Source organism: Halichoeres trimaculatus, unplaced genomic scaffold (assembly GCF_033239565.1).
Source record: "Halichoeres trimaculatus isolate MK-OKI-2021-1 unplaced genomic scaffold, fHalTri1.1 fHalTri1_scaffold_11, whole genome shotgun sequence".
Lineage (NCBI taxonomy): Eukaryota > Metazoa > Chordata > Actinopteri > Labriformes > Labridae > Halichoeres > Halichoeres trimaculatus.
Genome location: NW_027437189.1, coordinates 4722844 through 4740071, shown reverse-complemented (window position 1 = coordinate 4740071; position 17228 = coordinate 4722844). Strand labels below are relative to the sequence as shown.

The 17228-nt window shown below is 41.8% G+C and overlaps 1 protein-coding gene across 2 annotated transcripts in view; it reads left to right on the top strand.

The window, feature by feature from the left end:
- The window catches only part of vwa5b1 (von Willebrand factor A domain containing 5B1), a 52087-nt gene extending 50245 nt beyond the window's left edge, over nt 1-1842 (top strand). For both annotated transcript variants that reach the window (XM_074681197.1, XM_074681198.1), the window contains one exon: nt 156-1842. In XM_074681197.1, the coding sequence (XP_074537298.1) occupies nt 156-752 (597 nt within the window). In that variant the 3' untranslated portion in view covers nt 753-1842. The remainder of the gene's footprint in view (nt 1-155) is intronic.
- The last annotated feature ends 15386 nt before the right edge of the window (nt 1843-17228 follow it).

Sequence of the window (17228 nt, the reverse complement as noted above, 5' to 3'; positions counted from 1 at the left end):
GTTGTGATGGAAAACAGCATCAAGCCAGGTGATCACAGCGTTGTTTCACTTTAAGGTCATGCAGAAAATGTGTAATTATGCAACATTAGAGGAGACACAACAGCCGTCTGGGTCCTTGGAGTGAGTTTCTTTTTTCTTCGTTCGTCTTTTTACAGGTGTTGTTGCAGATGGCGAGCGGAGCGTTCCCCCTGGACGCCGCTCTGTGTGAAGCCATCAACGTCCCCATGGACAAGCTGAAGTGGACGTCGCCCTTCAGCAGCCATCGCACCAGCCTCGGCCACCTCTCCCACTCCAGCAGCCGCCGCACCGACAGCGCCGACGAAGGATGCAGATCGCCGTGTGAGCCAGAAACAAACCAGCAGCAAACTTTAAGCACCCAGAGTCCTTCTCACCCCCGCACCTGGTCGGATGCTGCGTCCCCGGAGCCCCAGATGTCCCCTCACTCCCAGGTGGACAGTGGGCGAGGCTCGGGGCTGGACGCAGCGTCGCAGCGTAGCATACTGGATCCGGAGAGCATGGTGTGGGCGACGGCTGTGGCTCTGGCCTGCCTGGAGCACAGCTCGGCCAGTTACTTCATCGAGTGGGAGATGGTTGCTGCCAAGGCTAGCATGTGGTTAAGTGCACAGGAAATCCCCGAGGGCAGAGACTTAGCCTCCATCAAGGCTGCTGCAAACCAGCTCTTCATCATCCTCAGGCACTGGGATGAAAACCTGCAACTGAACATGCTGTGTTATAACCCAAACAGCGTCTGAAGCCCGCCAGCGAGCGTGAGACTGAAAAACTGAGGATCCAGATTGAAACTATGCTCACGAGGCGCTCTGTTCCTCTCCTCTCCTCCGTCTCTGTTCAGCAGTTTGTTCTCCGGAGTCTGATTTAGCCGTCGCAGTGGTGAAACGTGTGCATTCTGTTCTGTTTGCGTGCTGATCCTCCAAACATATCACAGGCTCTTCAGAGGCATTACGTGCAAGCTGTTACCTCGCTGGTGCCACATACTGTAGCTGCATCCCTGCCACCGAGGGATCGAACCTGATTTATGCCACAGATTTGAGTGTCACGTATGAGGAAGTGGGTGTTAAATTAGTAGCATGCTGGATCACAAACAGAGAAAAAGATCTCTTCTCTTTTTACGTCGCTCTGAATCCCTGTAAAAAGATAGTCACACACACACGCACACACACACACACACACACAGTACTGCCTAACTTTTGTATCGCCTGATATCACGACTGTGCTGGTCATTTTTTGCCATTTTAACAGAGACAGAAAAATATGCAACAAACTACAGAAAATAGATGTAAAGACTTGGCTGAAATAATCCGTGGCTTTAGTGTGAAGCTATCTTGCATGTCTATTATTTAAAGATACTTATATATTTTCTCACTTAGTAAAGTGTACCTGTAGTGGAGTGGCCAGTTTATTGATTGTGGATTTCTCTTCTTTGTTTTGAAAACATTTACACAGCCAAGGGTTTGCTGCAAGTTTAAAGTTAGCTTGTTTTTAGTTAAGTGAATATCTGTGTTGTTCGTCTGTAAAGGGTCACATCAGAAACAAGCTCCTCCGTATCTCAAAGTTTTCAGTAAATATCTGCATCCTAAGTCTGACTGAGTTAACTGCTCATCAGCCCACGAGACCAAATAACGAAACGCTGCTTGATAAAAACATAAACCGTGAAGATTTTTGCTTCAAAATTCATTCAAAATTTACCAAATATGGTTAATTTTACAAATTAATACACTTAGAGCACTCCAAAATGTCCAAATAAACCAAAAACTAATGTGTCATAAACAAAATATTTCTAAATACTGGTTTAACCTCTTAAAGTGATACTCCGGGATGGAACAAGTTGGGTCCTATCACAAGGTTTAGGGCAGAAATGTGCAGCAGAAGCCCAGAGCGCTCACACCAAACACCCCCTCCCTGCTCCTCTGCAGGTTTCCTCTGCACTCAGACGGGGCCATATTTTACTTGACCAAAAACACAAATAAACGGACTCCCCCGAAAAAATCTGATATTGGTCTGCATTCACGCTTTATTTAGAGAATTTCAGCACATTACTTTCACACAAAAACACCGCTAAATAAGGCTCTTGTTCTCATCGTGTCGTAAAACGGCACTACCTCCGCTGTAGAGCCACAGCTGGCTACGAGGCGCTCGCCACTTAGTGTATCAGACCGCGCACGGCGTGCCAGATATAAACAAACGCAGGTAGTCTGCCAGGACGAAGAGACACGATGAGAATTAGAGCCTTATTTAGCGGTGTTTTTGTGTGAAAGTAACGCGCTGAAAATTCTCTAAACAAAGCGTGAATGCAGACTGATATCAGATTTTTTCTGTGGGAGTCCGTTTATTTGTGTTTTTGGTCAAATAAAATATGGCCCCGTCTGAGTGCAGAGGAAACCGGCAGAGGAGCAGGGAGGGGGTGTTTGGTGTGAGCGCTCTGGGCTTCTGCTGCACAAAAACACTGCTGTAGGGGTAATTTCTGCCCTAAACCTTGTGATAGGACCCAACTTGTTCCATCCCGGAGTATCACTTTAAGTCAGACCAAGAACAAGTTTCTGGACTGCAGCAGGACTTGGCAGGTCTCAGTACGCCACAGTGTTTATCCCAGAAGAGGAAGAAGATGAACAGCAACTCCATCACAAAAAAACATGTTGTAATGTAACCAACATGCATACACATATTGCATGTAATAAAGATCTATGGCTGCATCCATCTATGGACGATCCATTATCGTCAGAAGGCTGTGTCCTCTTCCCGTGAGCCAAAACTAGTTTGATATCCAAAAGGACACAGCGCCACCTATCCAAGCAGAGTGAAACGTTCTCGGCCAGAAGTCCAATTCTCTTTTCTGCATGTATACGCAAACTAGATCCCCTGATATAGCTTCAACCTTAGTCGGACCATTGCGTGCATCTATACCTACCGAATGAAAGGACGTTTTTACCAGTTAATCCCCATAGCCTGAGGCACCTTTCCTGCATGTGATTCCCCCTGTTACCTCCCCTTTCCACTGTCCTATCTAAGGAGTGAAGAAATTCACGAAAATTTGGGTTTTGATGTCCTCAGGATAACGACAAAGCAGCATTTTCAAAAAATATACAAAAGAGACATTTAGCCAGTCGTCTTTACATCTAAAGAAAATTGGCAAAAATAGCTCCATCGATATATTTATTGACATATATACCAGTTTATTAAGATATTTACTTTTTTTGTATGTATTTATCCAACATATTGATATTTTAAGTCAAAGCTAATAGGATCTAAGAAGTTTTTTCCCTGGTTAGAAATGATCTCCTGACCCATCCTGTAAAGCCATCATTAAGTCAAATAGTACATCTCTTTACTTTGAGAACTAAGTCTGTGAATAATTCTGCCAACTCGCTCGGTTAGGATGACGGACATTACTGAAACATTACATCACTTGCTGTTCTCTTTGTCTAACTTTCCCTTAAAGCTCAGAGCTCTAATGAGCATCAGCAGATGTGATGAACATGTGGACACTTCGCCAAAAACTGCCAAACAGCTCAGCAGCTCCGTCCCTCTGGGCTTGTTTCTGGTTTGTTTTTCAAACTTGGTCCTAATTTGTGTCGCTGAAGTTTTCAAGAAACACAGAGGTCTTTCTATAGATCCCTCCTGTTGTAGTTGAACCTTAATTATTTGTGTAACACTAGCAAATGGTTAACTAGAGCTGACCAACACAAACCAAGTAACAGATGTACTCAGATCTTGATAAATACGAGCTACGATCAACAGTCTTGTTCTGGGAATCCCAGAGGAAAAGGTATCATCTACCACAAGTGCCTAACAAAGTTTTAAAGTTGTCAGAAAAGAACATCTGTTTCGTGCAGTTTGATTGTTATAGCTAGTATTGGTTCGTTTCCCTAGGTAGTTTATTTCTTGGTTGATTTACCTCTGATTTATTCCATTGCAGTGTTGCTTTACTCAGGTATTGATTTGTTTCACTCAGGCTGAGTTGCATATGTCTTTCTGCATGAACACAGGTGTTTCTGTCGTGTGTTTAAAGACTGAAATGTCGCATTGGAGCCAGTAGCGCAGTGTTCTGCTCTCTGAAATGAGAGCGCGGTAGATGTGAAATAGTAATATTTTTGTGCTGTGATTGCAGTGCTGCTGTTATTGTCGTACTTTTATATGTGCTGGGTCGGTTGTAAAGTACGGTATCTTTCCACTTGCTGTGTGTGCCTTTTAAAGATGATTGTTGACTGTTTGAGGCTGTTCAAAGCTTCTGTAGCGTCTCTCTAACTGTCAATGCTATGATCTGCTCTGGGGATGCATGTAATAAAATGACTCAAACAAACACGCTCTGTAGCGATCTAATGAATCTCCACTCCACTCAACCAATACGCTGATGATACCCTGTTCTACTTATCTCTGCGCCAAGACTGACCCCTGACTCAATGAGGATTCAAGCCTAGTAGCACCGTGTTTTTTGGAGACTCTGTCAAGGATTTATTGAGACAAAATCTAAACATCCTTCTGTTCAAGTTTGGAGGGTTTAAAGGTAGAGTCTGCAGGATTTTCCTAAAAAACAAAATGCCAACTTTACAGGAGTGATTTCTGGGCCTCTACCCATGTGTGTCAGTGTCTGCATCTGCCTTAAACCCCCTCCTCTGCCTGCCTTTACATTAATGTTTTGGTTGTATTGGGACATTTCCGGGCAGAGAGAAGACATGGTGGCATCAGCCAATCACAGCATGCCCAATTTGCTTGTGACGTTGCGTGTTAGCAAGTGGAAGAAGTCAATCAGAGCAGCTATGATAGTGGACGTAGCACAGAGCAAGAAAAACACAATAGAAGAGAAAGCTTGGCTAGACTTTCACTGGCTATTGGACACTTGGAGAGCAGCATGGGACGAAGAGCGACGAGAGTTAGCATTCTGCTAACCAGTATGTGTCAAATACCTGTGATTAGCTTGTGCTAACATGCTAAGTCAGGTGACAGCTCTCGAGTTTCTCCCACTTAGAAACATGGTGCTACAGATAGTTGCAGGGCTAGTGGATATGTTCACGTAGTCCCAGTCTGAGGCCGTGGGTGGGTGCTGCCGCTGGCACTGAGCCAAGGAGGAGGAGCCAAGTAGACCATAGCTTTAACAATGAACCAGTAATGGTAACATTTAGGTGTCAGAGAGCCACAGATGGAGGTTGAGAAAGTAACATATACAGTCTTTCTACCTACCTACACCATAAATACCGATGTATGTTTTGCTTCACCATCAATGATAAGGAGTGCCACAGGGATCGATGCTTGGACCCCCTTTGTTTGTTTGATTACCTGCTCAAATTTGTCTCAACCGATACGCTGATGAAACCCTGTTCTACTTATCTCTTCCTCAAGATTTACCCCAGCCTCAAAGGGATTCAGACCAAGAGGCAAGTCTCTTTCATTTGGTAAATATCTGGGGAAATACTTTGGGGGTTTAACAACAGTATGTTGTACCAGTCATGGTAACATTTCGGTGTCAGAAACCCTAAGAGAAAGTGACACATACAGTCATTTTACTTTTTATAAACCATAAATGGCGATGATTCCTTTGCTTCTAATGTTTGGGTTTCTTGGTTTCATTTCCTGCTCCAATGTGTCTCAACTGATATGCTGATGATAACCTGTTCTACTCATCACTTCCACAAGATTGACCCCAGTCTCAAAGAGAAGGATTTTGTTAAATTCAGTTTTTTTTAAGGTTTCTGAAGAGGAACAGGTCGAAAAAAAAATAACATTAAGTATACAACAGGCTCGTTTTAAGTCCAGGTCAACCTCTGCCATCCTCATGCTTTTGACAACAGAGCAGTCAGGTGTTTTGGTGCTGTTGCTAGCTAACAGTAATGTTAGCCTCTTTAATGACTCCACCACTTCAGCCGAGTAGTTTGGTTACTTTCTTCTTGATTAATAGTTGTTGGGTTCCAGGTATTTTGGGATTGTCTTTGAATTGACCTGGGGCTTGTACTGTGAAGCAGGATCAAAACATCCAAGACCTCTCTCAATTACTTTGGTTGACATTCACACTCCTGATAAGCAGTACCACAAACCTGGATATCAGCTCAGTCAGCCTACTTCACCCTGGAATGGTGAAAAATGGTTTTAGGATGAAACACAAAAGTATTGTTGCATTTTGGCCTATTGTTAACACAGAAACAGCGTTTTAGACGACCTAAAACTTTTAAAAACAACCTTTAAAGTCAAATTTTTCTGAAACGCCACAGTCACAGTTGTCGTGTAAACAGCAAGCTGGAGTTTTCAGTGGAAACGCTGACGTCACGCTCTGTTTTGTGTATTTACATACAACAGTAGGAAGAGTTAAAACGTCTCCCCATTGAGAGAGCTGCTGTGTGCATTAATGCATAATCCACAGTGCTGTAATTTCATTGATAACTCAAATCTCCAGACACGACAACGAGATTAGTCTGAACAGATATTAATAAATGAAATATGCTCCCCACACACCGTGAAGGCCCTGTACAGACAGTCCAAGTTCAGACAGGGATTAGTTTGGATTGAATCAGCTGGTTCCCTGATACAACCTAGGAACACGGGGACTTCAGATGAGACTCAGCTGGTGATTAATTGCACTTTTACATATGTTTCTAGGGTACATGGTGAGCAGATTGGACTGTTCAAGTTTCTCTACCTTTACATGTGGTACTTTGTCACCCAATGGGAACCACTAGTAGTACAACATGCTGTTTTTAAACCTTTGAAATTTTTGTCAGTTTCAACCAAATTTAGGACATAAAGGTGTCCAGATTTTCTCCAGATGAAACCTTGTGAGTATGGATGGGTACCTTTCACATTTGATGCCCGGTACCTGGCAATCAGTACCGGTACTCAATGGTACCAATTTTCAGTACTTTTTTGTGTTAAAGAGGTAAAAATATCAATTTGTTTAATAATAAAATGTTTTTCTTTTTCAATTTAACATATTTATTTTTCAATGTATAACCTAATAATGCTGTGTTCATGTCCAGCATGGAAAATCACCTTCCAATCCCTTACAGTCACAAGGATGCATTTAAGTACCTAAACATGGTACCTTTTGATTTTTTGTGAATCGGTACCCGGTACTTTCAATGGCATTTGGTCAGTGCCCATAAAAGTACCTAATGCAGTACCCATCCCTACTTGTAAGACACTCAGATAGATTTGGTGAAATCTGCTACCAAGGCAGGCTCTTAATCTTGAACCGCGTTTCCACCAAGCAGACCAGTTCGGTTCGTCTTGGTATGGCGCGCATTTTGTGGCGTTTCCACTGACTTATCCCGAGACAGATCCCCAAAAACCGAGACGAGCCGTCACACTTTTTGGGACCCTTTCAGATGGGTGCCAGACTGAACCGATCCGCTCTCAGAAGGTGGAGCTACAACACTGCAGACCGTTGATTGGTCAAAAGAATCGTCGCTTACCCCGACAGCGGCTGCATTTCTCCTGGCGGCTCACAGACTTCTCTGAAACAAAGCTTGATTGTTCTTTGTATCAAAGAGCTACATGCCAATCACAGAGAGGACGAAATGCTGCATGTCTTCCATCTGTGCTCTTTGTTTACTGTGTCGTGTTTTTCTTCTTCGTTGGATTCATTAGCGGGGTAAACTGTGTCGCGCAGCTACGCCGTTACTCTATTGTTTAACAGCTGCGGCTTTCGGCATCCGGCTTACACGCCGCCTACCACTAGAGGGCACAGTTTGCTGTGGAAACACAAACGGGATCAGGCTTAACTGTACCAAAATGTGCCAAACCGTACTGAACTGAACCGGACTGCTTGGTGGAAACACGGCTTTGGAGAAGAGATAAGTAGAACAGGGTATCATCAGCGTATTGGTTTAGACACATTTTGACACAAACAAAAAGGTTCCAAGCACTGATCCTTGTGGCACTCCTTATTATTGGTAATGAGCAAAAGATACATCAGTTTTTATAGTTTATGGCAAGTAAAAAAGACTGTATACGTATATAAAACAAAACTCTGACTTTTCCTATGTTTAAACAGCTGTTGTGGACTGACACATTCAGCTAAAGGTCTCCAGTTTACAGGGTCACTCTTTGCAATGACAGATACATTCGCTCTATCAGGGTCAAAGAAGACCATTGTTTGGGATCATCTTACTGCTCCACCAATAAGAAACGGTCAGTTGATTGTTGCACCAACAATCAAACCAGCATCAAACACATTATGTTCTTCTGTTACATTTTTTAACCAGCTTTTTCTCATTTTCCATCAAACCTGTTTCTTTTGCCAATGAAAGAACATAAAAGACTGACCAAATTGTTGATGTGATGTCTAGGTGACATGGACAGCACTGGTTCCATATCCTCCCCCAGTGACACGACAGACATCTCATTAACAACAAAAGCAGCCACAATAAGGCTCCTTGAAATCAGGGGGACACTAGCAATTAGGAGGACAAGATATCATTCACCACACACACCCAGAGACAGAGATCTGAAAAGGTTGAAAGACGGAGGAATGGTGGGAGATGGCGCCGGTGTGTTTGGCAAGCCGTCTGCTACGTCTGCTGCTCCTAAAATGCTCTGTCTTTTTGTTTTTGTTATTTCTAACCTTTGGCACTGAACAAACCGAGTCTCTGTTGGTATACGATCGCCAGTCTCTATTGTCTCTCCGACACAATATAAGAGATTTAGGAGTGTTTGTCCAAGGTGGACAGAATACTCTGCCCCCGCTCTTGGCGGGGATCCCGCCTTACCTGTACCGGGCCTCGACCCTACCTTCCCGGCGGAAACGTCTCCGTCGCCGCGGCAGACGCGGTGGTCGGCTGGTAAAGCTGAAGCTCCACCTGTTGGATTCTTCGTTTGTCTCGCGGACAAAACTTGGATTATTCCCTCCTTTCACTGTGCCCCGGCGCTTTCTCGATCCCATAGACGTCTGCCTGGTACCTGTCACCGGTTCACTTGAGGTAGTCCTGCCCCGCCGCCTCTGCTCTCTTCGGCTCGCTCAGCGCGGGATAAACCACCGGCTCCTGAGGACGCTGCCTCGGGCACCAAGATCCGGACCACGCGCCCCGGCTCCCACCAGGATCGGCCTGGTAAACGCCAGATCTCTGGCGAACAAAACTTTTATCCTGAGGGATTTCTTCACCTCCCGTGCCCTGGATTTCCTCTGTGTGACGGAAACTTGGATCGGTACCGGTGAGTGCAGCGCTCTGGTCGAGCTTTTACCCGTCGACTGTTCTTACTTTAACTCTCCGCGGACGTCGGGTCGCGGTGGAGGCACGGCGACAGTTTTTAAAAATGACTTTAAATGCAAACAGCGCACTTATTCCTCCTCATTCTCAAGCTTTGAGGTAAATCTCTTTGAGGTGGGTCGCTCCGATCCCGTGCTGTGCGCTGTCATTTACCGACCTCCTAAGTACAACAAGGACTTCATCAATGACTTCTCTGGTCTCTTGGCTGAAATCATGCCTCAGTACGACCGTGCCCTGTTTCTTGGGGATTTTAATCTTCATGTGTGTTGCCCCGATAAGCCGTTGGTGAAGGACTTTTTAAGCCTTATTGACTCATTTAATTTGGTGCAGTGGGTGTCCGGTCCCACACATGAACATGGACACACTTTGGACCTTGTCCTTTCCTTTGGCTTAACTGTATCAAATCTGGAGATCTGTGACGAGGTGATCTCTGATCATATGCCTGTCTTGTTCGAAGTCGCTTTTTCCTGTGCAGGTGTTAAATCTGGCGCTCCTGTTCAAAGACGTCGGATTCTAAACTCTTTAACTGCCGGTCGTTTCTGTGCGGCTTTTGATCAGCTCTGTGTGTGTCCTGCTTCTGTTAACACAGAGGAGCTCAACTCCTGGTTTCACTCGTCCTGTCGAACCATACTGGACTCTGTGGCTCCAATAAAAACTGTGCAGCCAAAGGCTAAATCTGAGCCCTGGTTTAATGAAGAGACCCGAGCAGCTAGACGAGAGTGCCGCAAAGCCGAGCGAAGGTGGAAGAAGGACAAGCTGCAGGTTTCTTTTCAAATCTTAAGGGATAGTTGGCGCTGCTACCAGAACACTGTTAAAGAAACCAAAAGAGTTTACCTTTCGAACCTCATTGAGACCAATCGTCATAACCCACGTGTGTTATTTAAGACCATTGACACTGTTCTTAATGCCCCACAGCCTGTCAGCTTGGAGGCATCTCCTGACTTGTGTAATAGCTTCCTGCACTTTTTTATTGATAAGGTTGCTACTGCAAGGACTCTTATCATAGCTCCTTCATCTGATCCCTCTCACCCTGTTCCTTGTTCTACAGCTCTTGATGAGTTTGAGCCGGTGTCTTTGTCGTTCTTAGAAGATCTGGTTGGCCATATTAAGCCATCTGGGTCCCCCCACGATGTTGTCTCTCCCAGACTATTCAAAGAGGTTTTCCCTAGTATAGGGCAGTCAGTTCTGGCTATCATTAACAGCAGTCTGTCTTCTGGGGTTGTTCCCCTAAACTTTAAACATGCAGTGGTGCAGCCTCTTCTTAAGAAACCTGGCCTTGATCACAGTGTGCTTGCCAATTTTAGGCCTATTTCCAAGCTTCCCTTCATCTCTAAAATCCTAGAAAAGGTTGTTCACTTTCAGTTAAAGTCCTTTCTGGATGATCATGAGGTCTTAGAGGTCTTTCAGTCTGGTTTTAAAACTCTTCATAGCACTGAGTCAGCTCTATTAAGAGTTTTTAATGACATCCTTCTTGCTAATGACTCTGGTCACTATGTCATTCTCGTTCTGTTGGACCTAACCGCAGCTTTTGACACTGTGGACCACGATACCCTAGTGGCTCGGCTAAGCCATTTAGTAGGTATTGGTGGTACAGCATTGCTGTGGTTTAAATCATATCTGGCTGATAGGAGCATGAGTGTAAAACTTGGTAACTCAGAGTCCAGCCCTGCCCCTCTGCCGTATGGGGTACCACAGGGGTCGATTTTAGGGCCCCTGCTTTTTTCTTTGTATTTACTGCCACTGGGCTCTATTCTCAGAAAGCATGGCATCTCTTTTCATTGTTACGCTGACGATAGTCAGATATACGTGCCATTGAAAAAGAGTGACACTTTCTCTGTCACACCACTTCTGGCATGTCTTGAGGACATCAAGGCCTGGATGTCTTTGAACTTTTTAAATTTTAACGAGAAAAAAACAGAAGTAATGGTGTTTGGTCCCAGTGGCCCGTGTGACCCCCCTCCAGTTGACTTGGGCCCTTTGGCAGACTATTTAAAGCCAACAGTGTCAAACTTGGGTTTTAAGATGGACAGTGATTTTAAATTGGATCGTCAGATTAGCTCAGTAGTGAAGTCCAGCTTCTTTCACATCAGGCAGCTAGCTAAAGTGAAGCCTTTTCTTGCACAGCAGCACTTTATTACAGTAATCCACGCTTTTATTACATCTCGGCTGGATTACTGTAACGCACTGTACCTGGGAGTCAGTCAGGGCTCCCTTGCACGTCTCCAGTTAGTGCAGAACGCAGCCGCTCGGCTTCTAACTGGAGCACGTAAGAGGGAGCACATTACTCCCATCCTGGCCTCCCTCCACTGGCTGCCTGTGCATTTTAGAGTCCATTTTAAGATCCTTTTATTTGTTTTTAAATCTTTAAATGGTCTGGCCCCCATGTACCTCTCTGAGCTACTCCATCCCCACGCTCCTTCTCGGTGCCTCAGGTCAGCTGATCTGCTGCTCCTGGAGGTACCGAGGTCGAAGCGTAAGCTCAGAGGGGACAGGGCTTTCTCTGTAGCTGCACCCAAATTGTGGAACGAGCTGCCCCTCCACATAAGACGAGCCCCCTCACTGTCCGCTTTTAAAACAAGTCTTAAAACCCATTTTTATTCTTTGGCTTTTAACCCACCTTGAGACTCTGCTCATGTTTTAGTGTTTTTACGGTTTGTTTCAGTTTTTAATTAATTGTTTCATTGTTTTAATTATTTTTAGAACAATGTCACAATTTATTTTACTATGTGCACCTTTGTTTTAATGTTTTATTTGTTTTATTTACTCGTTTATGTCTGCACTACTTTTATGTACAGCACTTTGTTTTCAGCTGAGGTTGTTTTAAAGTGCTCTATAAATAAAGTTGAGTTGAGTTGAGTTGAGTTGAGAGAAGAAGAGAGAAAACAGACACGAGAAGAAGCAAAATGAGTGCAAATAACCACCTTCACCTCTGCTTCAAAAAAGACTCAAACTGATCCTCAGAGCGCACGCTGCTCCTGAAGGGCGCACAGATACAAAGACTCATTATTAACCACCAATTTATTCAGGTGTATTGTGTTATATTACATGTGGGAGCAGCATGCGGAGAAAGGAGAGCGGCCTTATAGAAACTCTGAGGCATAAACTGTTGCTAAGCTACTGACAGAGATACAGCAGGAGAAACTCTATTTTAAAACAAATTTAATTTCATTCACACTCTTTAATTAGGTATAATAGTGAGTTTTACCCCTTTGAGAAGCAGGAAAGGAGCGTTTAGTTTAACAAACATTCGATTCAGGTCATAAAATATCGTCATCAAGCTTTTTGTCCACAGACGTCTCGGCTACGCCTTATTTCCTGTGCCTGTTATTCTCTTACATTACAGCCGCTTCGAGCCCTTTGTCTGCAGAAATGAGGCTGATGTCTGATTTAACAAAGGACACTATATCACCTCACTTTAATGTGCTCATAAATAGATCCCAGACAAACATAAGTAATTGCACTGTCTGGTTTTAAGCCGGTCTGGAGGTCGTGGGGTACGATAAATGAATGAAACTTCCTCCAGTGTTTGGACGCAGCCTGATGAACAGTTTACATGGAAACCATCCTGCATGCTTAACCAAACATTATGTTTTATTTTAGCTTGGTTTTATCCACCAAATGCTGCCCTAAGGGAGTTAAAATGAGACTCTTAAATAAAAGAAAGTCTTAAAGCGGCTGCTGTCTAAAGTCTTTAAATCACGGTAATGAGGGGGAGTCCATTAGTCCTGTTTGATGCATGGAACTTACTAGAATGTTCCTGTTTTATATCAGCTCTACTTTCCAACATTTCAAAGGAGAATTATTGCACAAACAAAATATTTACATATCTCTACATCATATTTATTCAGCAGCAGCCATTTTCGATACTTGCTAGCAAACACAACATTCATACTGGGTCCTCCTCCTTGGCTCAGTGCCAGCTACAGCACACACCCACAGCCTCTGACCGGGACAAGGTGAACACACACACTAGCCAAGTATCCACCTATAGCATCATGTTTCTACATAGGAGAGACTCAAGAGCTGGGCATCTGAATTGGCATGTTAGCACAAGCTAATCGCCAGTATTTGACACATACTGGTTAGCAGAAAGCTAACTCCCGTGCTGCGCTCCAAGGAAAAAGCTTTCTCTGTTTGGCGTTTCGTTTCACTTTGGTTGAGGCTTTCTTTCTCTGTGCTAACTGCTCGAGATAACTTCTTCCAGTCATTACTCAACATGCAATGTCGCTTGCGCACTATGCATGCTGTGATTGGCTGATGTAACCATGCTTACTCTCCACCCAGAAATGTCCCAGTACAACCAAAACATCAACAAACAGGCAGAGGAGAGGGATCTAGGCAGACACGGATGCTGACACGTAAGTACAGAGGCTTGTCCAAGACAATTGAGCAGGATTATTCTTGTAAAAATTGAAATTTTAAATGTTAGGAAATCCTGCAGACTCTACCTTTACCAAAGCATAACCTTACCTAAATTTTGCATTTTTTAGTTTTGCAATTTTTTTTTTAATTATCTAAATTCATTTTTCTTTTTAATGTACATTCTTGAAATTTAAAAAAAAGTGAAAGTTAATTATTGTTTTTAATTATTATTATTTTTTCTTTTAACAAATGTTTCAAATTTTGGCAATTTTCTGCATATTTTTTTTTTAATTTGCACTTTTTGAAATTTTAATTTTTTACCAAAATTTTGCAACCTATAGAAATTTAATAAATTTTGCAAATTTTTAACGTCATATTTTTGTCATTAAAAAATATATTTGCAAATGTATTAAAAATAAAAAAACTAAGACATCACATGTACAATTTTTTCAACACAATAAAACTTCTTGTTTAGATAATTATCCACTAGACCTTACTATTTTAAGAATTTTGTGCACTTTTTTTGTCTTCATTGTGAAGATAAAGTAAATTCTGTGGCTCCTTGATGACTTTAATCAAGGTGAGCTGAGGCAAAAGGGCTCTAATGAAAGTAAAAGTTGCAGACCCCTGGTGTAACCTAACTAAATCTAACCTAACCTTAGCAAAGAACAGACCCACACATGAGCCTTTTTCTGCACATTTACTCATATGTGGGTTAAAAATAAATCATAATTAAAGGATAATTCAAATACAAAACACATCCAACATGTAAACTACATTATCATGAATAGGCTTCCTTTCTGGTGAAGTAATATGGTCAGCAAACCTTGTGATAGTTTTGGCGCTGTGGGCAGGTGTCCTGCTGGAATAACAACACCAGCTTCCCTATAAAGCATGGAGGCAGATGGAAGCATGAGGGTCACTAAAATCTCTTTGTAAACAAATGCATTAGTGCTGTTCACCAAAAACACCTGAGACACCTGAATATTTGGTTTGAATAAGGAACTGCTGTGACTGTGGTGTGGCTGAATATAAAAATCAATCCCTCGTCCTGACAGCTTGCTTACACCAATTTCTCAGACTGAAGGAAAGAATAACTTCAGTAATTAAAAGATCTGTTTTCTAATGAGGCAGTGTTTATAGCACCATTATGTTGTATTGAGTGGTAATAATTCCATCCACCCTGGAGTAAACAAAGAACTTCTGCGAGATTAAAGAGCAAGGAAAGAAAATCAAACTCAATATGAACCAATTAGTGCGTTGGGATTACGACTAAAACTCTATACAAACAGCTCAATGTTGTTCCTGTTGCAATTAAGTGAATCAGAGAGTTTAAAAGGGGTTAATTATTCCTTTAGAGTTGATGTATTTGACCCTCAAGAAGCTATTTAATTTCAATGCTCTTTTTTAGATATCATAGTTTATTTAATACGATTATGTATCTCCTGAGTTTTTACAGCTTACCCATTCAGCTCTGTAGATTCTAAAGACTGATTGATGTAAGTGTGGGTTAACCAGACATCCTTTATCTTGTAAATAGTATCCATGTGAATGGTAATGCTGTGGTGTAAACATCTCACCTCTGTCATTGAACCTCAGAGTGCTCTCATCCTACGGTTCTTAAGGTATTGAAATTCAGGACCTTGGAGAGGGAAATCATAGAGGGAGCGTCTTTGATGGTTCACACACTGTCAGTACAGTGACAGCTCCAGATGATAAAAGTGTTGCAGGATCAGATTGAAGGGTTTTCATGGTGTTGGACCAGAGAAGCTGCTGCTTTTATCACTGTAAGAAAGGGAAATAAGGTTAAGGGGGTTTGTAAAGTCATTACTTTCAGATAAACAAGCTATGAGATACATAAATCCTGATCAGGTGGATACGCACCAGAGAAATTTTAAGAAATATGTGTATTTGAGGAAAACAGTTGTAAATACTTCAGAAATATAGTCATGGTGTTAAAGAATTAAGTCTTAATGTAAAGAAAATGTAGTAGGGCTGAACAATTTTGGAAAATAATCTAACTGCGATTTTTTTGGACCAATATTGCGATTGCGATTTAGCATGCGATTTTTAGGGGGGATGTATGTTTTTTACATTATTCACTTAACACAAGCAATACAACATTCTGTAGTATAACCAACATATATATATAAACAAGTCTTTCCTGTAGGCTAGGCCTACATGTTATGATGAAATGAGATGAATTGATATGAATAATGTATCGTTAACTATCACAAACACAGTAGAATATTGACTGAATGATTTAACTTCAAGCCTTGTAGACATGTAATAAAATTATCATTAATTTCCTTGAATAAAATCAGAGAAAGGAACAAAGTCATGCAGAACAAGAGGCCAGGCATGAACAATAATCTGAAAATCAATAGGAATCTTCTCTCCTATGAATCTCACACTAAATAAAGTGCAGAACTGTAAATAAAAACAAAGTTTTGGATTGTGGATTGCACTCTTTAAATGCACTTTAAAACTTTTCTTTCTTTCTTTTTTTTTAATTGCAGCCTTTGCGATTTGAAAATTGCATTGTATTAAATTGCAATGTCGATTTAAATTCGATTGATTGTTCAGCCCTTAAAATGTAGCCATGATATAAGAATAAAATCCTATTGTTACCGGAAAAAAAAAAAAGCTGTAATGCTTCAAGAGTTTAGTTGAATATTGCAAGAATAGAGTTGTAATGTTATTAAAATGGTTTCAATGAAATAGAATAAGGTTGTACTGTTTCAAGAATAAAACCATAATATTACTAGAATAAAGTTATAACTTTATGTTGTCAAGTTACAAGAATAAAGATATGATGAAATAAGATTATTATTAAATCTGAATCTGAAGGGGACTATTAGTAAGTAAATAAAATATAGGATATATAGTACAGAAGCAAGTGTTAAACTAAATAATACAAAGATGGGATGTAGCTCATATCATGCTATGTTCTCTTAATATGACAAAATAACATACTTTATCCTACATTTAATTTGTTTACACTTAACTGGTTTAGTCAGGAAGGTTTATGTGTTCGTCAAACAACTCAACAACATGTAAAATTACAGCTTTCACAAATATACACAGTTTCTTACGTTATTAAGTTGTAAAATTGTTATTCTCAAGGTCTTCAGGGTGTTGTTGGGACAGCTAAGGCTAAGAATGCTACGTGCTAGAGCCAGTATGCTAACACACTCAAAGGGCTATAGCTGGTTGTCATTTTCGTATATTAGCATGCTATCGTGAGCTTTTCAGCCATAAACGGTAAAATGTCCGAAGGGAATAGTGCTATTTAGAGAAATGTGTAACATATTGTGTGCTAAACGATGAAATAATATCGAATAAAGCCTTTATTCGAGGCCGCAATTAAGCTAATCGCTACCGCTAGCGCGCTAACGTGCTAACATTTAGCAGGTGCGACGTCTCCCCCTAACGACAGCGTCATCAGTTGGAAACAGTGTTCCTCAGTCTCATCGACAGTCTCACAAAGACTATCAGCAGTTAATTGATGAAAAAAGTGTATTAACTCCTAAATAAAGCTAGCTATCAGTAAGCTGCTAAGGCTTAAGCAAATGTCAGATGGGTTTTAAAGCTCTTTGAAGTTTGCTTTTGGGTTAGCCTGAAAAAAAACAAAGGAGGAATTTAAATTAAATTTCA